Source organism: Narcine bancroftii, chromosome 11, assembly GCF_036971445.1.
Source record: "Narcine bancroftii isolate sNarBan1 chromosome 11, sNarBan1.hap1, whole genome shotgun sequence".
Taxonomy (NCBI): Eukaryota; Metazoa; Chordata; class Chondrichthyes; order Torpediniformes; family Narcinidae; genus Narcine; species Narcine bancroftii.
Genome location: NC_091479.1, coordinates 59,251,652 through 59,279,264, shown reverse-complemented (window position 1 = coordinate 59,279,264; position 27,613 = coordinate 59,251,652). Strand labels below are relative to the sequence as shown.

At 43.4% G+C, this 27,613-nt stretch overlaps 1 protein-coding gene across 6 annotated transcripts in view; it reads right to left on the bottom strand.

Moving 5' to 3' along the window:
* LOC138745789 (A disintegrin and metalloproteinase with thrombospondin motifs 20-like) overlaps positions 1-27,613 on the bottom strand; it is a 381,593-nt gene that overhangs the window by 226,360 nt on the left and 127,620 nt on the right. For all 6 annotated transcript variants that reach the window (XM_069903086.1, XM_069903087.1, XM_069903089.1 and 3 more), the window contains 5 exons: positions 27,125-27,208; positions 25,303-25,427; positions 24,706-24,746; positions 14,224-14,329; positions 1,942-2,088 (listed from right to left, as the gene is read on the bottom strand). In XM_069903086.1, the coding sequence (XP_069759187.1) occupies positions 1,942-2,088; positions 14,224-14,329; positions 24,706-24,746; positions 25,303-25,427; positions 27,125-27,208 (503 nt within the window). The remainder of the gene's footprint in view (positions 1-1,941; positions 2,089-14,223; positions 14,330-24,705; positions 24,747-25,302; positions 25,428-27,124; positions 27,209-27,613) is intronic.

The following is a 27,613-nucleotide window of genomic DNA, read 5'->3' as shown; positions in this document are numbered from 1 at the left end:
TTAAGTTTGGTTAGTTATGTTAATAGAGATAAGTTAAAGTTTGATTCTGTTATCATGTTTAAAGATAATTAAAAACAACTTTTGTTTAAGTAACTACTTGTCTTGGTGAATGTCTATTGCTGCTGGGTTTTGGGTCCTTTGGGCTCTTAACAATATGTTGTTTCCATTGGTGGGGGAGATCAGAACTAGGGGATATAGTAGATTTGGGATGGAGATGGGGAGGAACTGCTTTTCCCAGAGGGTGGTGAATCTGTGGAATTCACTGCCCATTGAAGCAGCGGAGACTACATCAGTAAAAATAGTTAAGACAATGTTGGTTAGATTTTTACAAAGTAGGGGAATTCAAGGATATGGGGTAAGGTAGGTGGATGGAGATGACCTGCACATCAGATCAGACACAATTGGAATAGCAGTTAGTGCAACATCTTTACAGCATCAACAATCGGAACCGGGGTTGGAATCCCACGCTGTCTGTGAGGAGTTTGTATATTCTCCCCATGTCTGTGTGTGTTTTCCCCGGGAACTCAGTTTCTTCCCTCCATTCGAAACGTACCAGGGGTGTAGATTAATTGGCTGTAAACTGGGCTGCACGGACTCATGGGCTGAAATGGCTTGTTACTGTGCTGTATGTCTAAATTTAAAATCTAAAATTTAAACATTTAAAAATTTAAATTGAAGATCAACTACGATCTGATTGAACGGCGGGGAGACTCAATGGGCCAAATATCCAACTCCTGCTCCTATTTCTATTGTTCTTAAGTTCATGTGTTCTTATGTGATTAGCGCAATTACAGCACCATCAACTTGGGTTTGAATCAGCCTCTGCCTGTACAGACCTCGTATATTCTCCCCTTGTCTGCGTGGGCTTCCTCCGGGTCCAATTTCTTCCCAAATTATACATTAGGGCAGCCACAGGCTCACTGGCCAGAAAGAACTAGTCTCTAAATTTAAAAAGGTGCTGCCAGATTATATTGATCACAAGTGGCTAAATACATTATTGCTCATTTCCAAGGAGATTCAGAGAAGCGCCCTGCACCCTTTGCTGCATTCACCTGGTAACAACTTGCCAAAGTGGGGCCCATTTCTGGAGCCTGGAGATACGCTCCCCATCACCAGCAACTCCTGGGTGTCCCACCACAGTTCAACAAGGAGAAGGGGCATTCAGGATAGCAGATATGAGTGCAAGCACCAGTAGACTGCTTCTCAATTTCCAGAGCCAAATGACTTCTGCTCACTGCTCCAGGGTTAATGGGGTGTAAATTGGTCGGCACAGACTCGTGGGCCAAAATGGCCTGTTACCGTGCTGTATGTCTAAATTTTAAAAAAAATTAAAGGCTGCAGAACTGAGGAGAAGCCTCAGTATCTTAAGAAAGATATCAATAGATTGAAAGAGTGCAGAAAAGATTCACAAGGATGCTGCTGGGACTTGTGGAGCTGAGTTACAGGGAAAGGTTTAAACCGCTTCGAACTTAATTCCCTGAAGTGCTGGAGAATTAAGGAAAATTTGATAGAGGTATACAAAATGATGAGGAGTACAGATAGAGAAAATGCTAGGTTGGTTGAGGGAAGAACTAGAGCATATGGATTAAGGGTGAACGGTGAAATGTTTAAGGAGAACATTCAGGGGAACTTCACATAGCGAGAGGTCTGGAACAAACTGACAGATAAGGTTGTGAATTTGGATAGGTACATGGATGGGAGGAATATGGAAGGCTATGGTCTGGGTGCTTATCTATGAGATGAGGCAAACTAACTGTTTGGCACGGACTAGACAGGCCAAAAGGTCTGTTTCTCTGCTGTTGAGTTTTAAGGAAGCAAATCACCCTCAATCCTGAGATGGCCACAGAACTGCAAAGCTTTTCAGGGAGACCTTAAACACACCCTCAGGAGCTGCATGATGTATGCGTGAAAAGGTAGGGGGACTGACTGAAATGAACATACTCGAGAAACTGGGTGATGTACTTGCGGCTGCACTTTGACCAGGTCCATGGGCTAGTGTGGTAGTTCAAGGTTGCAGCCATAACGTGGTACTGATGTTTCACTCTGGCCTCTCTGCATTTCAAGCTGTCATCATGAGGCATGTTGAACCTGACAATGAAAGGATTTACTGCATGTCACACATTGTTTATTATAATGCTTTAACTGATTTCACAAACTGCTTAAAAATAGCACAATGAAAGTTGCATCCAAATGATGTTTTAGTACAAATGCATTTAATTTATAATGTGGAGATGCTGGTCCACAGGCCTGCATTACCTAAGCACACCCATGTGACCAATTAATCCATCAATCCCTTATGTCTTGGAATGTGGGAGGAAATCGGAGCAATGGGCCATGGGGAGGACGTACATGCTCCTTAAATACAGCGGCGCTGCTGCTAACTGTGACGTTAATCCACCAAGTCATGACATAGAGATTTGTTTCTAGTGTGAACCCTTCTCCTAGCTGGTCTCTAAAGTCACAGAGCGTGCAATTCCATTTGGACCATCCTATAAAGAAGTAACATTTCTCAAGGAATCCCTCCCTTCTCCCAGTTCCTGGTCTCTGTTGTATTTGCCCCATTGATGAGACTTTGCATACAAATTTTCTCTGAAATCTCTTCTAAGACTATGGTTTCCCCTCTGCTCTGCTAGGGAGCATCCTTGATCGCATCTCATCCAGGTTCTCCCTCTCTGCTCTCACCAGAGCAGACAAAAATCCCTACCAGTTTTCATCTTCACTGGATCATCCTATGCGGAGCCCATCAGCTCCAGAGGGATTTCACTTCCCTTCACTTCTCCACTGCCCCTTTCAGTACCTCAAATGGACACCTTCTCTTTGCAACCTCCTTCCCAATTCACCATTCCCCTTGTGACACCAGTTTCCCAAGCATTGCCTGTCCTTTCATCTGTCCCATCCCACCATCCATGGACATAAGCAGACTCCCCTTGATCCACCTGCACTTCTTCCATTCCAGTGAACTGCAATGTGTTCCCATCTATATCGGAAAAAACAAACACAAGTTGGGCAATCACTTACAGATCTTCTGCAGTATGTTCTCAGGAATGACCCTGAGCTTCCCACAGCCTGATCCTTTAATACTCCACCCACACCCACCCAAACAGTCTGTGACCTTTCTCGGAGTGTGACATCCAGGCCCAAGGCATGCTTCAGCAACTCCCCCTGCATCAAGGCACATTGATCTTTCAGAAAGAAATATTGGAAGAAAAATTAGGGTTAAGGGTGTGACTTTAAGTAATGGGTTCTGGACCACTAAGACAGGAAGAGGGTGGTAGGGAAAAGGGACCAAAGTTGATATGAGAAGTGCGACTCAATGTGACAATACCCATGCACACTGACTCACGGTCACACCCCACTCAGCACACTTTGAGTGACTGTAAATCAATGCACAGAACTCTGTAACTTACCTTAACACCCCACCCTGCACATGCTCACTGTATGTAACACTTTATCGTCCACACTAACTCATTGTAACACCACAAACTGTCTGTGACTCACTGTTACACCTCACCCTGCACTCTGTGTCTCACTGAAACACCCCACCCTGTACCTGTGCCTCACTGTAACAATGCACCCTGAACTCTGTAACCCACAGTAACACCGCACCCTGCACTCTGTGACTGACAGTAACAGTGCAACCTGCACTCTGTGACTCATTGTAACACTGCACCCTGCACTTCCTACTTTTTGCAGACATCTTTTCCCCATGAGGAAGGCATCAGGCCTCTCAACTTATTTTCATATTTTATTTAAAATTTTAAAACCACATCTAGAATTATTAAAAGAATTTAAATAAAAACAATTTTGGGTGGTGTATATATATCACCTTATCCCTCCTTCCTTTCCCACTGTCCCAACCACCCATAAACCCCTAACATTAAAAAAAAGAAAGAAAATAAAAAAAGGACAATTTCAAAAACAGAAATATAACCTCAATTCAAATAGCTCTGGAGCTGAGAGTTACCACAGGAACGAGCTGATGAGAGCTCTCGCACGTTCAAACCAACAGGTTGTAAGTATGGGCTCCATATTTTAAAAAATAAGTGATAATTATTTCATGGGTTATAGGTTATTTTTTTCAAGTGGAATACATGAAAATAATTTGGCATGCCATCTCTCCATCCCTAAATCTATATCTGATTTCCAAGTAATGTCTATGCATTTTCTAAAATGACGAGTTATATTTGATATTGTGTATAGATATGTTTTTTGAAAATTTATTGTGGGGTATTTAGTTTGGTCACACACAGATTCAAACACTTCAAAACAGACCTCATTTAAAATTCCAGAGCGCTGCTCAAATCAGATAGTCCAGACTCCGGGTGCCTTTGCAAACAACTTTGAAGAATGCCTATAAGGACTTCACAAGTAGGAAAGGAAAACATATTGTTTTAGAAAGCAACAGGTGAATTGACTTAGAAGATTGGGTCCAGTGCCACAATCAATCTGTCTGAGTGCAGTTTGCTGTTATAAGAGGGTCATGTGATTTTCTGTGTGTGTGTGTGTGTGTGTGTGTGTGTGTGTGTGTGTGTGAGAGAGAGAGAGAGAGAGAGAAATAGAGAGAGAGTTATACAGTTCTACAGTTCAGTAGCAGCAACTGGAACTGGAATGTGAAAAGCTCGCAAGCTTGTAAAAAAAACATTTTAAAGACAGGTTGTGAGTTATTAGTTCAGCTGTTCAAAGCCCTTGTGGCTGTATAATGTTTCGCCTGAGATAAGGGAAACAGGAAAAGAACACTGGTGACCTGAAAGAAAGAGGTTATCATCTGGAAAACCCTGATGGGGTAAGTTTCCTTGGCAAGACACTGATTGGAAGGAATCAGTTTGTGTCCAACGAGCAACAAATCTCTCTCTGAAAACCAATAAGAACCTTCCTGAGTGGTAACTATTTACCTTTCAAGCACCAAAGCCTGGTGAAATTCATAAATGTTAAATTCTGTGCACAGTATAAGAATTACCTGCAACCAGTGAACTTGCAGGAGTGAGGTGAGATTGGACTGTGAATCAAAGAGCTTTTCTGAACTGATACACTCATTACATACACTTGCACTTAGAATTAGAAGGGGGTTAAGTTAGGTTAAGTTAATAGTAATAAGTTAAAGTTTGATCCTGTTTTGATGTTTAAAGAACATTAAAAGTAATTTTTGTTTATGTAACCATTTGTCATGGTGAATTTCTATTGCTGCTAGGTTTTGGGGTTCTCTGGGCTCGTCACATTAAAAATAGTTAAAGCTAATCGTAAAAATTCAATTTGAATCATAGTTAATCTTAATTTAAGACTAATCATTTTAACATTACCCAACAAAAATAATATCAGATCAAGCGAGAGTTTTATCTTTATTTTCTCCAAAATTACTTTCACCTCTATCGAGAAAGGTTTTACTCTGGGACACTGCCAAGTAGAGTGAAAAAATGAGCCAACTTTTTGACCACATCTAAAAAATAAATCTGATAATGTTTGATTTTTAAAAAAATTTTGGGGAGTAAATAAAATTGATGTAAAAAATTATATTGAACCAGATCATAACTTACATTAATAATTTTCCTCATATTATCTTTACATAACTGCATTCAATCATTCTCATTCATCTGTCTATCTAAATCAACCTCATCTTAATAATGATTTATGATCTATTTTATTCCATAATTCAATCAAATGTTTCAAAATAGGCATATCTCTAGTTCCTGTTAACAGTTTTGTGTTCCATTTATAAATAAATTCCTGCATATGTTCCTCACCTATTTTACTTAATTCTATTTTAACCCAAGTTAAAGATTTCTCTAAATCAAACATCCCATAAATAAACTTTAATTGGGCTGCTTTATACAAATTCTTGAAATGCGGTAGCTGTAAACCTTCTAATTCAAACTTATAGGTTAAATTTTTAGACATCTTTCCTTTCCATAAAAACTCCCTAATAATAAAATTCAAATCCTAAATAATTTTTGAGGTATTTCACAAGGAATAGACTGAAAAAGATATTGAATCCTTGGAAGAATATTCATTTTAATACAATTTACTCTACTCATTAAGGTTTTAGCTGTCATTACATCTATTTAAATCATCCTTAATTTTATTAAGTAAAGGTAAATAATTCAATCTATGTAAATGATTCAACCTTTATCAATTTTGATCCCTAAATATTTAATTCCATTACCTGACCATCTAAATTAAACAAATTGTTTACATTGCGTATAATCCCCATCAACCAAAAACATAATTTCACTTTTGTCCCAATTAATTTTATAATCTGATATTTCATCACATTCTCTCATTCAATCTTATATGTTAAAAAATGCAAAGAATTTATAGGATCTGTTATAAAATCCAAAACATCATCAGCAAACAAACTAATCTTATGTTCCTCTCTACTAATTTTTATTCCCTTAATATTAGTATGTTGTAGCAGCTACTATGGTAGAGCTACTAAAGTAATACAAACACATTAGTCAATTCAAGACAGATTTATTCAGGGTTTACAGGCTTCTTTTATATATTGGGATGTCACTATGAGTTTGCCGCTGATCCATGGGACCAGCAGGTTTAAATTAAGCCTTATGAGTATTCTGCACCTTCCGGCAGGAGACTCAGCATATCAATGTGCTGTTCCTCAGCACTCAGTATCTCTCATGTGCGGTCCATTAGGTGAGTATTCAGCTGTCCGTATTATGGTTCCGCACGCCCGCAGAACCATGCCAGCGACAGTTCACAATACCACGCCATGTGCCCGCTTGGCCTGCTACACAGCTGCTACATCACTCCCCCCCCCCAGAATTGTTGCTGGAAGTTGAAACACCAGTTGCATGTGGATGCCCACGTTGTCTGCGCTGGGGGCATTTGAATGGGTGAAATAGGATCCACATCCACACTAAACAGCTGCAAATGCTCCCCAATGTCCAAAGTAAACACAACCCTGTCCCTCTTAATCACGTGGAAAGGGCCCTCAGATGGTTGTTGTAATGGCACTCCTGGGACCTGTCTACATACAAAAACAAAATCAGAGCCCAGGAGCGGTGGGGGCACATGTTGTTTAGGGGTTCCCTGCCAGTTGGTAGGAACAGATCTGCTGATAGTGATACTACATCAAAACTGCTGAAGGATGTCCAAGTCAGAGTTGGTTGCAAAATGAATGTCCCCGGAACTGTAAGGACCATACCATAAACTATCTCTGCAGATGATGCAGACAAATCCTTTGGGGCCATGAGAACTCCCAGCAGAACCCATGGCAACTCATCGACCCAATTGGGACCAGTGAGTCGGGCCTTAAGTGCAGACTTTAGTTGCAGGTGGAAACGTTCCACAAGGCCGTTGGACTGTGAGTGGTATGCCGTGATGTGGTGCAGGTGTGAGCCACAAAAGCGCACAAAAGCAGACCATAATGCAAAGGTGAATTGTGCTCCGCAGTCTGAAGTTATGTGCGTCAGGACACCATATCTAGCGATCCAATTGACGATTAGCACCCTAGCACATGTTTCAGTGTCAATGGATGGCAACGGGATGGCCTCTGGCCAACGTGTGGAATGGTCCACCACTGTTAGAATGTATCTCATGTTTTGAGATACTGGCAATGGTCTGACCAGGTCCACATGCACATGTTCAAACCTCCTGCATACCACTAGAAAAGGCTGAAGAGGTACCTTGGTGGGCTGCCGAATTTTGGCCGTCTGGCAGGAGGTGCATGTACGTGCCCACTGAGTGTCATCTTTTTTTAGTCCATGCCATATGTATTTATTTGACATGAGCTTGACTAATGTTCTGATGGACGGATGAGACAAGCTGTGTATCTGGTCAAAAATACACAGCCATGATGCCAGAATTCATGGTCTAGGGTACCCCAAAGACTCATCACAAAGGAGGGTTGGGCTGCCCTGTTGTGGTGCCACCCATTGTATGTCTAGGTTAGTAATGGCCATACTGTATGCCTGATCATCAGGGTCTATGGCCTGTGCGCTGTCCAATTCAGGAATATCGATTCCCACCCTGAATATCATATACAGTCGGTCTGTACAGTATATCTGCCTCAAGATTGTTTTTCCCTGAAACATGGCGCACGTCCATTGTGAATTCTGAAATGTATGATAAGTGATGCTGCTGTCTTGCCGACCATGGATCTGTTATTTTGCTGAAGGCAATAATGAATGGCTTATGATCCATAAACACAGTGAAATGACAACCTTCCAAAACATATTGGAAGTGCCATGTGGCTAGGTACAATGCCAACAACTCCCGATCAAATGTACTATATTTCACTTCCGCTGACCTTAAATGTCGGCTGAAGAAAGTGAGGGGTTGGTAATGGCCATTGATGTACTGCTCAAGAACCACACCCACGGTCATACTCGAGGCATCAGTGCTAAGCCCCAAGGTAGCTCAGGGTTAGGATGAGTGAGCATTGCTGCTTTGGCCAAAGCTTTTTTGGCAGTCGTAAACGTAACTGATGTCCAGGTAATGTCCCTGTGCTTGGTGGAGACGATCAGAAACAGTGGTCGAAGAATGTCAGCAGCTGCGGGAATAAACCAGTGATAAAAGTTTATCATGCCCAGAAATTTCTGCAGTCCCTTAACCGTGGTAGGTTTGGAAAAAGCACAGACTGTGTCTACCTTGCTGGATAAGGGGAATATATCGTCGGCCTTGATTTTGTGTCCTAGGAAGTCGATGGTGGATCTGCTAAATTGATATTTGCCAGGGTTCATGGTAAGATCGAATTCCTCTAGCCATTGGAACAGGCTGCATAAGTGCAGGTGGTGATCTTGCTCAGTTTGACTGGCTACAAGGATGTCATCCAAGTAAATGTATGCAAACTCCAAATCCCTGCCTAAAGCCTCCATCTGCTGCTGGAAGGTTTGAACAGTGTTTTTCAATCCAAACAGCATTTTAAGAAATTCAAAAAGCCCGAAAGGGGTAATAATTGCTGTTTTTGGAATGTCATCCTTATGCATTGGTACCTGATGATATCCCTTAACCAGATCAACTATGGAAAAAATGCGGGAATTGCGTAGATGGGCAGCAAAATCAAAATGATGTATATGAGGGATTGGGTACCTGTTGGGTGTAATAACATTAATGAGCCTACGGTAATCGTCACAGGGTCTACATTCACCTGTTTTTTTGGGTACCATGTGTAATGGTGATGCCCAAGGACTGTTGGAGTGTTGAATGATACCCATCTCTTTCATTGCCATAAACTCTGCCTTTGCTTGCAGCAAATTATCAGGTGGAAGACGACGAGCCCTGGCATGAATTGGTGGGCCTGAAGTTTCTATGTAATGAGACATACCATGGACTCTTTTTGAGGCATTTAAATTAGGAGTGAGAATACGGGGAAATTCGTTGACCAGAGCAGCATAGGCACCCTTTTGCAGCATATGTACCCTGAGCTGGGAAACTCTCCCTTTGTTGCATGCCAGATGTATGTCTGAAAATTGGTGGCATGAACCAATTTCTTCTGTTTCACATCTACTAGTAAAAGTCATGGGATCGTAAAATGTCTGCACCCAAAATGGACTGAGCAACAGAAGCTAAGACGCAATTCCAATGGAATGTGGTCCCTCCTATTCCAATTGTGATCCATCGTGTGCTAAAGCTGGGAATGGTAGTTCCATTTGCCGCTCGAAGAGCCAGGTGTTGTTCTTTATGCGTCCTTTCAAAATAAGTTGGCGGGAGAAAACTGACCTCAGCACCCGTGTCTACAAGAAACTTGCACTTACCAGCGTCGTCTTGAAGGTACAATAGGCCGGTATTTGCGCTAGCTGCCGAAGCCACTACTGCCAGCCGACTCTTTTGTTTCCCTGCCTTTTTCCTGTAATTGGTACATGGCTGGACACATTTATGGGCATTTTTTTCCCCAACGGTGATGGTAGAAACACCAATCTTGATGCCCATCAGCACGTTCCTCCTCTTTTGATTTAACTGCAGATACAGGAGGCTCGTTGAACATGGGAGATATATCTGCTGCCAAAACAGGTTGTATTTGAGAGACTCCTCTGTTGGAGTACGATAGAGCCTGTCAGGAATAGAGTTTCAAAGAGCAAGCAATGAGAATGACCATCCGCCAATGCCAGCATCTCATTCATTAGGTCCGATGGATTCCTGTCACCCAGAATTTCCATATTCAAAAGCTGCATGCTGCGCTCATGTCTTGTCAATTCTAACGTATCCTTGAGAAATTGGCAGAACCTGATTTCTTGAGATGCGGTAGCGGTGTCCAATGCACCTACGACGTGCCATAATTTCGTGTCCTCCGCCGTTATGCCCCGAAGACAAACTGGATTTCAGCCTGAATAAGCTAAACCCAAGGTTGATGGGTCCAAACAGGAGGCAAGTGAAGTTCAACTGTGTTAACTGCCACGGTGGCGGCAGCTGCCGCTGCTATTGTACTTGCATCCATTATAACTGTAGACTCGGACTTCGGCTGAATCTTGCATTCGGGTTCACCAATTGTAGCGGCTACTATGGTAGAGCTACTAAAGTAATACAAACACACACACCAGCTTAGTCAACTCAAGACTGATTTATTCAGGGTTTACAGGCTTATTTTATATACCGCATGTCCCAGGATGCATGGGACAAGGTGGGACATCATTATGAGTTTGCTGCTGATCCACAGGACCGGCAGTTTCAACCAAGCCTTGTGAGTGTTCCGCGCTTTCTGGCAGGAGACTCAGCAGAACAACGTGTCACTCCTCGGCACTCAGTATCTCTCGCATGCAGTCCATTAGGTGAGTATTCAGCTGTCTGTATTATGGTTCCACATGCCCGCAGAACCGTGCCGGCGACAGTTCGCGATACCGCGCTGTGCGCCAACTCGGCCCACTACACGGCCACTACAATCTTGCTTATTAATTTTGATAAAGGTTCAATCATTAAAACAAATAGAGGTGGAGATAAAGGGCATCCTTGTCTAGTCAATCTAATCAACAGAAAAGCTGAAGAAATTTGCTCATTAGTTACAACCTTAGCCAAAGGGTTTTTATATAAAATTTTGACCCAATTAACAAATGTTGATCCAAACACAAAATTTTCTAACACCTTAAATAGATAAATCTGTTCTAATCTATCAAAAGCATCTCAGCATTTAAAATAACACCAATGCCAATTCTGACTTCTTTTGAGACACATGTATTAAACAAATTAATTTAGCAATATTATCAGCAGAATGTTGCTTTTTAACAATACCAGATTGATCCATATGTATTAAATCCAGTAGGTATTTAGCCAAACTATTTGCTAAAACATTAGCTATAATTTTATTTTCTTCTTTTTTTTTTCTTTGGCTTGGCTTCGCGGACGAAGATTTATGGAGGGGGTAAAAAGTCCACGTCAGCTGCAGGCTCGTTTGTGGCTGACAAGTCTGATGCGGGACAGGCAGACACGGTTGCAGCGGTTGCAGGGGAAAATTGGTTGGTTGGGGTTGAGTGTTGGGTTTTTCCTCCTTTGCCTTTTGTCAGTGAGGTGGGCTCTGCGGTCTTCTTCAAAGGAGGTTGCTGCCCGCCAAACTGTGAGGCGCCAAGATGCACGTTTGAGGCGTTATCAGCCCACTGGCGGTGGTCAATGTGGCAGGCACCAAGAGATTTCTTTAGGCAGTCCTTGTACCTTTTCTTTGGTGCACCTCTGTCATGGTGGCCAGTGGAGAGCTCGCCATATAACACGATCTTGGGAAGGTGATGGTCCTCCATTCTGGAGACGTGACCCATCCAGCGCAGCTGGATCTTCAGCAGCGTGAACTCGATGCTGTCGACCTCTGCCATCTCGAGTACTTCGACATTAGGGATGAAAGCGCTCCAATGGATGTTGAGGATGGAGCGGAGACAACGCTGGTGGAAGCGTTCTAGGAGCCGTAGGTGGTGCCATGATTTGGAGCCGAACAGGAGTGTGGGTATGACGACGGCTCTGTATACGCTTATCTTTGTGAGGTTTTTCAGTTGGTTGTTTTTCCAGACTCTTTTGTGTAGTCTTCCAAAGGCGCTATTTGCCTTGGCGAGTCTGTTGTCTATCTCATTGTCGATCCTTGCATCTGATGAAATGGTGCAGCCGAGATAGGTAAACTGGTTGACCGTTTTGAGTTTTGTGTGCCCAATGGAGATGTGGGGGGGCTGGTAGTCATGGTGGGGAGCTGGCTGATGGAGGACGAAAACCAACAAGGTCGGGTCAGATACAGCAATGAGCTCTCTGAACCCTTCTCCATTAACAATGGCGTGAAGCAAGGCTGTGTTCTCGCACCAACCCTCTTTTCAATCTTCTTCAGCATGATGCTGAACCAAGCCATGAAAGACCCCAACAATGAAGACGCTGTTTACATCCGGTACCGCACGGATGGCAGTCTCTTCAATCTGAGGCGCCTGCAAGCTCACACCAAGACACAAGAGAAACTTGTCCGTGAACTACTCTTTGCAGACGATGCCGCTTTAGTTGCCCATTCAGAGCCAGCTCTTCAGCGCTTGACGTCCTGCTTTGCGAAAACTGCCAAAATGTTTGGCCTGGAAGTCAGCCTGAAGAAAACTGAGGTCCTCCATCAGCCAGCTCCCCACCATGGCTATAATTTTATAATCAACATTTAATAACGATATTGATCTATGAAGTTGAGTTTTTAATAAATCTCTATCTTTCTTAGGCATAACAGTTTTAATTGCAGTTTTAAAATATTATGGTAAAGAATGAGTTTCCATTGTCTGTTTCAACACCTCCATAAAGGGAGGTATTATCAAATCTTTAAATTTCTTATAAAATTCTGGCAGAAAACCATCCTCCCCCAGAGACTTACAACTTTGTAAAGAATTGAGCATTAATAATTTCTTTAACTGTAATTGGTGCATCTAAGTCTTTCTGATCTTGGCAATTTAAAGAAAATTAATTTCAGATATAAAATTATGATTTTTAACTTCATCATTATCGAACCGAAATGTATATAAATTAGATTAAAATCTTTAAAGGAATAATTTATTTCTTGAGCTTTATAAGTAATTAATTTTTTTTTAATAGCATTAATGGTCCTTGAAGTTTGTCTTCAATTTCCAAGCAAAAATCTTATGTACCCATTTCCTTAATTCATTATACTTCTGTTGAGTTTTCTCAATTAATTTTTTCTGCTCTATGTTTGCATGGAGTTATAATTTCTTCTTTATTAAATCTCTCTTTTTTCTTCCGATATATTCCTCTGCAAATCTTTTTCTAAATTTCCTATTTCTTTTTCCAGTTTATATAATTCTTTACCACGGTCCTTTTTAATTTTAACTGAATAAATTTTTATTTGACCTCTTAAATAAGCTTTCAAGGCATCCATAGAATAAATTTATTATCCAATGAGTTAGAATTAATATCTAATAATTACTGAATTTGACTCCTTATATAATTACAAAAATCAACATTTGTTAACAGTGAGGAATTAAATCTCCATCTATAAAATGATTTTTTTTTCTTTTCAGAAACTGTACATGAAAAGTACTTGAATGGTCTGATAAAATCCTTGCCTTATAAGTCTCAACTTCTTTCTTGAACTCAAGGCTGTTCATTCCTCCTCAGATCTCACTCTCCTTCTCCTGGTTGAACCTGTCCTCTGAATGAACAACTTCCTCTTCAACTACTCCAATTAGCCCCAGATCCAGAGTGTAGCCACTTGCAAATGCATTGGCCCTAGCATGTGGACTAGAACTCAGAGAGTACTTCCCTCTTCTGTGGCTGTTAAATCTCTAACTGTAAATGTGCCCCTCCTGCACCTGTGCAGATCTTTATCATTTCAGCCACGCCATTGACAACTTCCACTGGTCCTTACACTTTCCGACACATCTCTCTCCTTCCTGCAAATGTGTGTGTCTGCCTTGGGGGTGGGGGCGGTGGGGGTTGCACACTGATGGTTAACTGTTTTACACCAGCATTGGAATTTTAGCACATGTGCACACTGTACTCCAGTGTATGCCCTCTTCTTATTCAGCCTGGTCTTGAGTCCTTCAGTCAATATTCAGCTCTTTTGTTGAACCAGTTACTCTGCATTGTCACATGCTGACACTTTCTCAAAGAACTTGCAAAAAATTAAATTGTGTCATTACATTGTTGAGGTTAAAAGGTAATAGATCTGTGGCTTGGAGGATTAGAACAAATCTAGACCACAGCAGTAAACTCGGCTAAATAAATATGATTTTACAAAACAAAGTTAACCTGGCTCGATTTGATTCAATGACAGCTGATCACTGATGCTCGTCCCTCAAAGAAAGAGTGTGACATACTTACACATGTCCAAGCTCGTGAACAATAGTAAAGGCCGTGCTCAGCCCATTCTCTTCACTGATGGAACAGCTACGATACGGATCGCACATTGTACCAAGTTCTGCTAGCCCTGCAAAGAAGTACACAGGGTAAGGTCAGGAAAAGGCCGGTCGTGCTTTATCTCAGCTGGAACAGAGTGGGCTGAGATTTTCTCTTTGAGGGCCAGTTGGAGCTGCCTGCTTCAATTTCTAAACTGTTCTGAGGAACAACTTGATCAAAAGAAAAAAGGAGTCACTGCTTTGCCTCCATCTAATGTTATGACATCAAAGCAGGAAGGATGGTGCCATGTTCAATCAAAGACACACACAGAAGGCAGGCGCTGAAATCTGGACCTAACACAAACAGCGGTGGGGGGGGGGGGGGTTGGTGGGGGGAGGGGGAGTGAGTCAGTAGGGACGCAGACGCAGGGTCCATTCAGAGCTGCACAATTCCATAGTGATCTGAACACGTATTGTCTTCCTATCTTTCTGTTGTAGGGAATTCAGATGTGGTAAAGGAGCACAGATCACATCTGAGGCAAAGGTGGTGGTGAAGTAGTGAGGAGGTGTCAAGGTAACGGTGAAGGGTGGGGAGGAGGGAAGGGGAGTGGAAGGTGAGGGGAGGGGGAGCTGAGGGGGAAGGGGGAAAGAGGAGAGGGAGGGGAAGGGAAGGGGAAGGGGAGGGCGAGGGGGACGGGAAGCAAGGGGGTAGGAGAAGGAGAGGGGAAGGGGAAGGGAGGGGAGGGGGAAGGAGGAAAGGGAGAGGAGGGGGAGGGGAGGGGGAGCTGAGGGGGAAGGAGGGGGAAGGAGGAGAAGGAGGGGAAGGGAAGGGAAAGGGGAGGGCAAGGGGGAGGAGAGGGGAAGGGACGGGAAGCAAGGGAGGGGAGGGGAAGGGGAAGGGAGAGAAGGATAAGGGACGGGTGGGGAAAGGAGGAGAGAGAGGGAGAGGAGGGGGAGGGGAGGGGGAAGGGGAAGGGGAGAGGAAGAGGAGGAGGGAAGGGGAGGGGAAGGGGAGGGGAAGGAGGAGGGGGAGAGGAAGGGGGAGCGAGAGGGGAAGGGGAAGGGAAGGGGAGGAGGAGGGGGAGAGGAAGGGGTGGGGGAGGGGAAAGGGAGCGGGAGGGGGGAGAGGGAGGACGGGCAGGGGAGGAACACAAGCTGACATACAAGAGATAAGAGGTGGATACAGGTAAACAGGTTAAAAGAGAAAAAAGGTGATGGGGAGGGTGTAGCTCTCTGAATTTGAGAAGGGTGGGGAGTTGGAGAAAAGGAGACAGTTTGGGAAAGAGGAACTCGGGGGAGGATTTAAAGTCAGTTAATACCATCTGGTTGGAGGGTACCCAGATGGAATATTAGGTGCTGTTCCTCCCATTTTTGGGTAGCCTTGGTTTGGCAGAGCATGAGACCATGGACAGTCATGTTGGTGTGGGAATATGATGTGGAATTATTGCAGCGGACAGAGTGAAGATGCTGAATGAAACAATTTTCCTAGACTGCATCCAGTTTCTCTGATGTAGAGGTCATTTTGTTAAGCACCTTCACTGATGACCTGCTGAATTTCTTCCACACATTTGTGACTTGTGCTCAACCCCAGCGTTCCTGTTTAACACACTAGGCTCGTCAATACCATGTGTTGATGGACTGCAGAGAGTAAAGTTAGACGCAAAGTAAGATGTTTCAGATACTGGACATCTGAGGCAGAAACACTAAATTCTGGAAGGCACAGCAAGTCAGGCGGCGTTTATGGGAAGAGAGGCAGTGTGAAGTTTCAGTTGAAGGTGTTCAGATTTCAATTAAATTAATTTTTAAAAATATAAATGTAGACATTCTTCAACCTGAAAGTTTTAGTTTGCTTTAAGAATGAGCCTGCCCTGCTGAGTACAGTGCCATGCGTTCTCATTGTAGTTGTCATACAACTCAAAGAAATCAATTCAATTCACCCTTAAACTTTAACCCAATCACATTTCATGCATGTCATGGTGACTGTTATATCAAAAGCTGGTTAATTGGCTGCAGTGGTTTTTCTCACAGGGAGGGTTAGTGGCAATCAGAGAAAGCAAGAGCAAATCACCTTGTCAAGGGAATGATTCGCAGGATGACAGAGGGAATGGGGTTGCTCTGCCGAGAGCGGGAATGGAGCGATGGACTGAGTGTCCTCTTTCTGTGCCGTGATAAGTAAACACAGCCGGATATATAGTGTTACTTGATGGATGCAGTAACTGCCAACAGAGACGGCAGTGCTTCAGGTGTGGTGTACTTGATGAACTAATTATAACCCTGTGACAGGCCAAAGGTTTATAGAGCAGCCTCCACTCTCAAGGTCGCTCACTGCCTGCGCCGTGTCCTCTTCACACTGCTACTGTTGAGAAGGAAGTACAGAAGCCCAAAGACAAATACCCAGTGAGTGGTTCAAGGACAGCTTCTTCCCCTCCGCCATCAGATTTCTGAACGGATAATGACACAGGCACTGTCGCATCTTCTCCTTCTTTTGCACTATTTATTTATTGTAAGATGTAATTTATCGGAAGATTTGCACTGTGATGCTAGCACAAAACAATTAATTTGTGTCATATTCATGACAATAAACCCTGATTCTGATTTTTTCCCCATTGAGCATACAACCTCGAACATTACAGCACACTACAGGCCCTTTGGCCCACAATGTTGCACCAACCCATATATACCTACCCCCCAAAAAAATGAAACCCTCCCAACCTGATAACCCTCAATTTTTCTTTCAATGCCCTGAATGTTCCAGCCTCCACGATCACCTCTAGCAAGGCATTCCAGGCCCCCACAACTCTCTATGTAAAAAAAAACGTACTCCTGATGCCTCCCCTAAACTTCCCTCCCTTCACTTTGCACAGATGTCTTCCGGTGTTTGCTGCTCCCTCCATGGGGAAAAATTGTGCTGGATGTCGAGCTTATCTATACCTCCCAGAATCTTGTAGACCTCTGCTAAGTCTCCTCTCATCCTTCCTTGCTCTAAAGAGAAAAGCTCGAGCTCTGCTAACCTTGCCTCATAAAATACATTTTCCAATCCAGGCAACTTCCTGGTAAATCTCCTTTGCATCCTTTCTATAGCTTCACAATCCTTCCTATAATGAGGCAACCAGAACAGAACACAATATTCTATGGTCTCATCGGAGATTTACAAAGCCTTCAGACTCCTGAACTCAATCCCCTCAATTGATGATGCCCAGCATACCATAGGTCTTATTAACTATCCTATCAATTTACATGGCAAATTGCGAGATCTATGGATTTGGATGTCAAGGTCCCTCTGTTCTGCCACGCTGTAAAGTAACCCACCATTAACCATGTACTCTTCTTTCATCCAGATTGAACTCCATCTGCAATTTTTCCACCCAACTCTGCATGCTGTCTATCTCATGTTATAACCTTCAACACTATCCAAAACACCTCCAACCTTCGAATCATCCAAAAACTTACTGATCCATCCCTTTAATTCTTTGTCCCTGTCATTTATGAAAATTGCAAAGAGTAGGGATCCCAGAACAGATCCCTGCTAGTCACTGACCTCCAGGCAGAATACTCTCTGCTTTCTACAGGAAAGCCAATTCTGAATCCACACAGCCAAGGTTCCATGGAACCCAAGTCTCCCAATGGGGGCCTTGTCAAATGTCTTACTAAAATCCCTATTCAGAACATCTACCACCTGACCCTCATCAACTTTTTTTGATACCTCCTCAAAAAACTCAATTAGGATTGTGAGGTTCGACCTACCCCTTCCTAAGCCATGCTGACTGTTCCTGAGAAGACTGTACAGGTGGTACCTCTTTAATCTGGTGACATTGGAACCTGGCCATTACCAGACAACAGAAAATGTTGGAAAACAGAAATTGACCCCTAAGGGAACCCCATATGTAAACATATCAAAAATGGAACAAAGCTTAAAACAGGAAATAATACCAGGAGGTTAGTGCAACACCTTTATAGCACCAGCGATTGGGACTGGGGTTCAAATCCCATACTGCCTGTAAAGAGTTTGTACTAACGACGACAGATTCAAAATGTGCCAGACTACGGAAGTTGCCAGACCACAGAGCGCTGGATAATAGAGGTTCAACCTGGACATATCTATATGTTTATAAATCTTGTCCTTAAGAATCCTCTGATAGTTTCCCCATGACTGATGTAAGATTCAATGGTCCATATTTCCCAAGATTCTTCCTATGACTTTTTTTAAACAAGGGGGGGAACATATTTGCCATTCTCCAATCTTCTGGCATCTCCTCTGGAGTCAAGGAGCATCCAAAGATCATTGCCAATGCCTCAGCATTCCCACCCTCCCCTCCCACAGCAACCTGGGGGTCCCTGGGACATCAGTCTTAATGTTTTAAAGTTGATCCAACATTTCCTCCTTCTTAATCTCAACATGGTTTAGTGCATCCTATTCTATTCTGACCTCACCCTGACCAAGGCCTTTTTCTCTGGTGTATACTGAAGAAAAGTACTAATTTGAGACCCATACTTCCTCTCCTCCCTGTCCTTCCTCACAAACCCACAACATTTTCCAATTTCTGCTCTATTCTCTACACTCACATTCTGGTTTCCATCCCTTTGCCAAACTCATTTAAACTCTCCCCAACAGCTCTAATATACCTGCCACCATGATATTGGTCAGGTGCACCCCGTCCTTTTAATATAGGTCAGACATTCTCCAGAAGAGATCCCAATGATCCACAAATCTGAACCCTGCCCCCTGTACCAACCTTTCAGCCATGCAGTCATCTGCCACAACTTTCTATTCCTACTCTCACTGGTGCATGGCCCAGGCAGCAATCCTGAGATTATCACCCTTGCAGTCGTTTTTTTCAACTTCCTTCCCAACTCCCTATATTTCTTCTTCAGGACCTCATCCCTACTCTTATCTACGTCATCGGTACCAATGTGGACCACACATCTGGCTGCTTCCCCTCCCACTTCAGAATACCGTGGACTCTATCTGAGATGTTGCAGACCCAAGCACCTGAGAGGCAACACAGCATCCGGTGGTTTTGATCTTGTTCACAGAATCTCCTAGCTCTTCAACAACTATTGAATTGCCCAATCAGCATAGCTCTCCACTTCTCGCATCTTATCTTCTCAGCCGAAGGGCCAAACTCTGTGCCAGAGATGTGACCACTGTGATTTCTCCCTCATAGATTAATCCCCACTCCCCCCCCCACCCCCAGCAGTATCCCAAACATTATGTTTATCGTTGAGTGGAACGGCCACAGGGTTATTCTGCATTGATTGCCTATTCAGCTTCCCTCCACTGACAATCAGCCAGTTACCTGCCTTTTGGGTGTGACTGTCTCTTTATAGCTTCTGTCTATCAGCCCCCTCTGCCCCCCAAATGGTACACAGTTCATCCAGTTCCAGTTCCCTCGGTATGTCAGGAGCTGCAACTGGATGCACCTCATGTAGATGTGCTCATCAGGGGAAATTGGGCTCTCCCACATTTCCCACATCCTGCTGTCGGAGTAATCCACTGCCCCAGCTGCCATCTCCACTACCTACTCTTTGTTACTATGCAAAGACCTTACCTGATGTTACCTGTTGTACATCCTCAGCCTTTGCTAAAAGAAGCCTATCAAGCAGAAGACATTGGGCCCCTCATACATTGGCTGCTCCACTTGAGCTTCCATTCTTTGTATATGCTGCAGGCTCTTTCTGTATCCCACATTCCAACCATTATTTGTTAAATGCTCCTGACACAAAGCCCAGCTCCCAACGCTCACCAGATGCCAAATCATTGCTTTGCGATATCTAGTACTGAGCCTTGCCATTTTTATCTTGATTTTTACTTGTACAGCAAAGTATTTGTCAAAAGTAAGCCATGCCAGCAGAGATTCAGAGAATGAATTCACACTTCGTGCAATGTTTGCAGGCAGAGCATCAAATAGAGCATCAAAGAACACTACAGCACAGTGCAGGCCCTTCAGCACTCAATGATGTGCTGACCCATATATTCCCAGCAAAAAAAAACTAAACCCACCCTACCCTGTAACCCTCTATTTTTCCCCCATCTACGTGCTTTAATCTATTAAATACCCCTAATATTTCAGCCTCCATCACTGTCCCAAGCAAGGCATTCCAGGCACCCACAACTCACTGCATAATAAAACTTTCCCCTGATGTCTCCCCTAAACTTCCCTCCCTTCACTTTGTGCACTTGTCCTCCGGCGTTTGCTAATCCCGCCCTGGGAAAGAGGTGCTGGCTGTCCCACGCTATCTCTACCTCTCAGAATCATGTAGACATTTATGAAGTCACCTCTCATCCTTCTAAATTCCAAAGAGAAAAATCCTTACTCTCATCATTCCAGCACAGATCAGTTACCTCAAAAAACGAAACAAAACATGGAAAATAATATATTTGCATTTTAGACATTCTAATTTGTAGGTGCAGGAATACCAAACTGGCCAAGCATGTTAATTGAAATTCATGTTCTTTCAATTCAAAAAATAATTCTGATTAATAGACCAGCCTTGGATCACTCCTTCAAAATTGGTGTAAGGGCATAAGTTGGCCTAGCGGTTAGCTCCACGCCTTTAGAGCACCAGGGATCAAGATCAAACCTGGATTCGAATCCTGCGTTGTCTGTAAGAGGTTTTTGAACGTTCACCCTGTGTCTGCGTGGGTTTTCTCCGGGGGCTCCGGTTTCCTCCCACCATTCAGAAATGTACTGGGGTACAGGTTAATGGGGTGTAAATTGGATGCCACGGACTTGAGGGGCTGAATTGGCCTGTTAAAATTATATCTAAATTTAATTTACATAAAACCAGCCAAATTCAATTTGAAATTCTTGTCTTTGACAAAATACTGAGGAGGAGGAATTCCTTGAATGTTTACGGGACGGTTATCTAGACCAATATGTCAAGGAACCAACTCGGGAGCAGGCCATTTTAGACTGGGTATTATGCAATGAAAAGGGGCTAATCAGCAATCTTGTTGTACGAGGCCCTTTGGGTAGGAGCGATCACAATATGATCGAATTCTCACTCGACATGGAGAATGAAGAAATTAAAACCGAGACTAAGGTCCTGAATTTAAATAAAGGGAATTATGATGGTATGAGACGGGAGTTGAGTAAGATTGATTGGGTGGTGTTTATGGGGTGGGGGGGGGGGCGGGTGACGGTGGATAGACAATGGAAAGCATTCAAAGATCTAATGGAAGAATTGCAGAAATCGTTTATACCAGTTTGGCATAAAAATAAACCAAAAAAGGTGACTCATCTGTGGATAACAAGGGAAATTAGAGACAGCATTAGGTCCAAAGAGAGAGCATACCAATTGGCCAAAAAAAGTACCAAATCCAAAGACTGGGAACAGTTCAAGATGCAGCAAAGGAGGACAAAGGGATTAATCAAGAGGGCAAAAATAAATTACGAAAGTAAGCTTGCGGCAAACATAAAAACCAACTGCAAAACCTTTTATTGATATGTCAAAAGGAAAAGATTGGTGAAATCCAGGGTAGGTCCCTTGCAGTCAGAATCAGGGGAATATATAATGGGGAATAAGGAAATGGCAGACCAATTAAATTCTTACTTTAGTTCTGTTTTCACAAGAGAGGATACAAATAACCTCCCAAGGATGTTGGGAAACATAGAGACTAATGCAAGGGAGGAGCTGAAAGAAATCAGTATCTCTAAGGACATGGTCTTGGGGAAATTGATGGGATTGAAGGCCGATAAATCCCAAGGGCCTGATAATGTACATCCTAGGGTACTTAAAGAAGTGGACATTCAGATAGCAGATACTTTAAGAATTATTTTCCAGAACTCGATAGACTCAGGATCAGTACCCATGGATTGGAGGGTAGCTAATGTTACCCCACTATTTAAAAAGGGGGGGGGGTAGAGAAAAAGTGGGAAATTATAGGCCAGTTAGCCTTACATCAGTAGTGGGCAAAATGATGGAATCCATTATTAAGGATGTAATAGCGGAGCATATGACTAGCAGAGAAGGGATCGGACAGAGTCAACATGGATTTACAAAAGGTGCTTGACAAATCTATTGTAATTCTTTGAGATGGTGACAGGTAAAATAGATGGGAGAGCCAGTGGATGTGATGTACCTGGATTTCCAAAAGGCCTTCGATAAGGTCCCACATAAACGACTGGCATGCAAAATCAAGGCTCATGGGATTGGGGGCAAGGTATTGATGTGGATTGAGAACTGGCTGGCAGATAGAAGACAGAGAGTTGGGATAAATGGCTCATTTTCTGAGTCGCAGGCAGTGACAAGTGGGGTGCCACAGGGATCTGTACTGGGACCCCAGCTGTTCACAATTTACATTTATGATGTAGATGAGGGGATTGGATGTAATATCTCCAAATTTGCAGACGACACTAATCTAGGAGGGATTGTGTGCACTGAAGATGGGGTCAGGAAGCTCCAGTGTGATTTGGATAAATTGGGGGATTGGGCAGATACATGGCAAATGCACTACATTGTGGATAAATGTGAGGTTATCCACTTTGGTAATACAAACCAGAGGGGAGATCACTATTTGAATGGCAATAGATTGGGAGATGGGGAAGTGCAGAGAGACCTAGGGGTTCTTGTGCACCAGTCACTGAAGGCGAGCATACAAGTACAGCAGGCGGTTAAAAAGGCAAATGGTATGTTGGCTTTCATATCAAGAGGGTTTGGATACTTACTGCAGCTGTACATAGCCTTGGTGAGACAAACCTGGAGTATTGTATGCAGTTTTTGTCGCCTTATCTGAGGAAGGATGTTTTTGTAATGGAGGGAGGGCAAAGACGATTCACCAGGCTGATACCTGGAATGGCAGGAATAACTTATGAGGAAAGATTGCACAATTTGGGATTGTACTCGCTGGAGTTTAGAAGATTGAGAGGGGATCTCATAGAGACATAAAATTCTGGCAGGACTGGAGAGAATGGATGTGGAAGGGATGTTTCCAATGGTGGAGGAGTCCAGAACCTGGAGCCATGGTTCGAGGATAATAGGCAAACCATTTAGAACCGAGATGAGAAGGAATTTCTTTACACAGAGGGTGGTGAATCTGTGGAATTCATTGCCACAGAGAGCAGTAGAGGCAGGTTCATTGAATATATTTAAGAGGGAATTAGATATATTTCTTCAGTATAAGGGAATTAGGGGTTACGGAGAGAAGTCGGGGACGGGGTACTAAACTTTAAGATCAGCCATGATCTCATTGAATGGTGGAGCAGGCTCGAAGGGCTGAATGACCTACTCCTGCTCCTATCTTCTATGTTTATATGACAGGAATGTTGTGGAGGTTTTGGTAAGGGTCCAGATGTTGCGTGGTTTACATGTCTGACACATGAGGAATGATTGGACAAACATGCGCTGTTTTCTCTGGAGTGGGGAGTCATGATAGAGGTTGGAAAAATCATGAAATGCAGTCAGAGAATTTTGCCTAAGTTTAGTGTCACATACTGGAAGGTGAGGGGAAAGAAGCTTAAGGGTGGTGGGTGCCAAGAAGGGGCTGCCAGGCCTTAGTGGTGGAAGCAGATATAATAGTAGTGTTTAAGAGGCATCGAGATAGACACGTGAATATGCAGGGATGGAGGGCGATGGATTAGCGACAGAGTTTTCGTTTAACTGGGAGATCATGTCCGGCACAGACAAATGGGCCAAAGAGCCTGTTCCTATGCTGTACTGTTCTATAATCTATGAATAGAATAATTTATCCATTGTGTTTGTATGTTTGACTGCAGATAATTTATGAGTGGCCTAATGTTTGTATTTTACCAGGATTCTGTAAGAAAAATAGAGGTCAATTGAAAGAAAAATAGAAGATTTGGGGTGTGAGATAGGGGAAAAAATTAGATTGTTGAGGAGTAGGTTTTCATAGGTCATGACATAATCATGGGCTGAAGGGTCTGAATGGCTCTGTAGTGTTCTATTTCATTGATCAACCACCTTTCTCATGGCAAAGAAGCAATGATAAAGAGGGAACATTGAGAAGGAAAGGCACAGAAAGAAAAGAACAGAGATAGAAAAGCAGAGGGTGAGGCACAGAGAGAGGGAGAGAGAGAGAGAGAGAGAGAGGGAGAGAGACATATACAACAAAAGAGGTTTCAGTCACAGCAGAGATGAGTGAGTGAAGAAATAAGCAGCATAAGAGTGATAAAAGGAAAAAAAAGCTTCAATTCATTTGGAACAGTTCACAGAAATTATATTTTAAATTACAGAAATACTCAAATTGTTAGTCAGAAAGCAAGGCCTTGAAACAACACACCAGTAACAACGTTTAAACTTCAGTTGAGTTATTTGGAGAAACTTCAGAACCTTTCATCAGAACTGCATTTTTTTGTAGCTGTTTTACAGTTCTGAATAATCATTAGTGCTATGCAGAAGCGATATAGAATGATTTGAATTGCATGACATTCTCAGACTCTTTAGCATGAATCTTGCATGGTAAGCCCAGTCTGCATCGTAACTGTGAAAGTTGGACTGTTACACTTACCCAGTGTATCACACTTGTTTCTAGCTCTACAAATGTCTTCCCTAAAATCAAACAAATTAAACTGTCAGAATTTTTAATGTAGAATGAAAATCTGATCAGTACGGACCGAGGGAATTAAAAGAGGGCCTCAGCGTAAGGTCAAGTTAGGGAAACAACAAAGTCAGTCTGACAAAAGTAATCAGGACTGGATAATTACTGGATTACAAGAACAAGAGGATGTAGGTTAAGGGTGAAATGTAAGATTTTTAGGGGGAACATTAGGGGGAATTTCTTCACGCGGAGAGTGGTGGAGGTGTGGAACGAACTGCCAGCTGAAGTGGTGAATGCGGGTTCACTTTTGACATTGAAGAAAAATTGGTACATGGATGGGAGGGGTATGGAGGGCTCTGGTCTGGTTGCAGGTCAGTGGGGCTAGGCAGAATAAATAATTTGACATGGATTAGATGGGCCAAAGGGCTGTAGCATTCTGTGGTTCAGCAGCATGTTAGTCTCTGGCATTATTGTGTGTTAGTAAAGAACCGGTGTAACAATCTTGAATCAGGTAACAACGGAAAGGCGTAATCTCAAGGTCAGAACCAGGATCCATGCAACAGTTACCTGGTGATTAGAACTGCAGTATCATGGTGAAATGGATGGGTATCATCAACGTTGTTCTGGCTCTGCTGCCACACACAGAAGTTATGAAGAGTTGTGGCTGCATTGAAACTGATGGATGGTCCCTCCTAAATAGGTGAGGAGTAAAACATACTATAAATGTGGAGCAGGGTTTTATTTGTCCATTCCAGAGGCCACATAACACAAGGGGAATGTCTGGGTCATTGACAAGAGGTGAGAACATGCAGGTTCATGACTTGGTGCAGATGCTGGAGGAATTCAGCAGGTCAGATAGTGACTATTTCCATCCACAGATGCTGGAGTTCCTCCCGCAGCTCTGTGTCTGCTCACCTGCAGCTTTTGCAGTATGTTCTGCAAGTAATTTGGTGCGGAGAATCTGTTGGTATGAAGGGCCTTGTTCTGATTAAAGCAGGCAGCTTTGGGGCACTTTATCGCAACTCCCAAGGCAACAGAAGTTTAACAATTGATGTGCCAGATGCCAGCAAGGGCGTATCTACGAAAAATGCCTCCTATGGCAAGCACTGTCCAAACATCTGACACCACCTTTTAGATAACTTTACCATAATATCAGCTCAAAAATACATCAAGCTCTTAATTTTTTAATGATCAAATTATGGCACCACATGAAAATTAGAACTGGACCTTCCTTGTGCAAATTGGTCTATGATATGTTCAAAGTCAGTTTCTTCAGTTTCCTCTCTTTCTACACTCAGCAGAGCACGATCACAAAGCCTGCCTCAACCCATGGAGGTTCGGTGAGGTTGCTCCTCAAGACCAGCAGGACACAGGGGCAGCCTTCGACGTGTGTGTTTCCAAGGAAGCACAGGAAGACCAGCTCCTACAAGCCCATCGTCCCGGTTCAGCGACTCCTCAAAAAACTCAAGCTCGCTCAGGCCAAACGCCTCATAAACGTGGTCCTGGAGCTGCTTGAGCTGGGGATTGTCGATCAACATGGCCAGACCAGGCCAGGCCTCACTCCCAGATCCGTGCTCTAATGGCCGAGTTCATGGCCTCAGCTCCCAGGCATGCGCCAGAGCCCCGTCTCCATGGAGATCGCGATGTCTACTTGTTCCCATGGTGACCAATAAGTCACTTCTCCAGAGTTTGAACTATTTAGTGACAACAACATCAATGTTCAGGCACAAGTGTCCAAAAAATTCTTCCATCTCCAAAGATGGCATGTGTGACTTTAAACTCCTCCCTTTCCCTATCCCTCTGTCTCCTTTCTTCTTTCACCCCTTCCCTTCCTGTCTCTCCCCAAGTAGAGAGCTACTCTCTCCCTGATCACCTCAACTTTTTTCTCTTCTACCCTCCCACCTGTTAGTCTGTGCTCCTGCCCCTTCCCCTCATCTCCTCCTGCCCCTTCCCCCACTTTATTATCATGCTATTACTTATTCTTGATGACAAGCCCAGACCCGAAACGCTGGTCACTCTTCACTTCCTGTCCATGCTGCGTAATCTGCTGAGTTTCTACAGCACGTTTGTGAGCTGCATTTAAAAATAGGAAAAACACAGCAAACTGCTTGAGGAACTCAGCTGGTCTCGCTGTGTGCATAGGAGGTAAAGATATACAGCTTCCTGAGCCCTTCCTCAAGGTAACCACCAAACCAAGGTACCCTGTGACCTGCTGTCCCCCTACTGCCACAGAACTTGCCGTCCATTCTCTTGTACCCATGTAACTTACAGTTTTGTCCCTCTCACTATCAAGTGCTTTTTTCAGATAAATAATCCAGATTATATTTATGCTCCCTGTTTTGGGAGCACTCATCAGCTGGATTCTCCTTTAACAAGGATTTGAACTTACTTGTTCATTGTTAATCACAATTAGTTTCACAATAACAATGTTGATGAGGTTCCCAATACTTGAATCTCGGTAGATTGTGGCCACCTGAAACAGACACAGATTAGAGAGGTGAAAGCAAAATATGCAAGAAATATTCTCATTGAGGATGATACAGAAACGTCTCCAGTGCCATCCTGCTGAGCACCGGCGCACCTCAGGGCTATGCGCTTAGCCCGCTCCTGTTCACGCTGCTACCCTCAACTGCTCTGCCAGATTCAGTTCCAACAGAATCATCACTTTTGCAGGTGATATGACAGTAATTGGCCTCATCGGCAATAACGTTGAGTTGGCTTACAGAGGTTAGGAGGCTCACCAAATGGTGTGAGAACAACAAGTTCAGACTCAACATGGATAAGGGAAAACAGATCATTGTGGAGTTCAGCCAGTCAAAGCTCGACCATTCTCCATGACAAGTTCAAGTTAAAGTTCAAGAGACATGTTTTAGCAGCC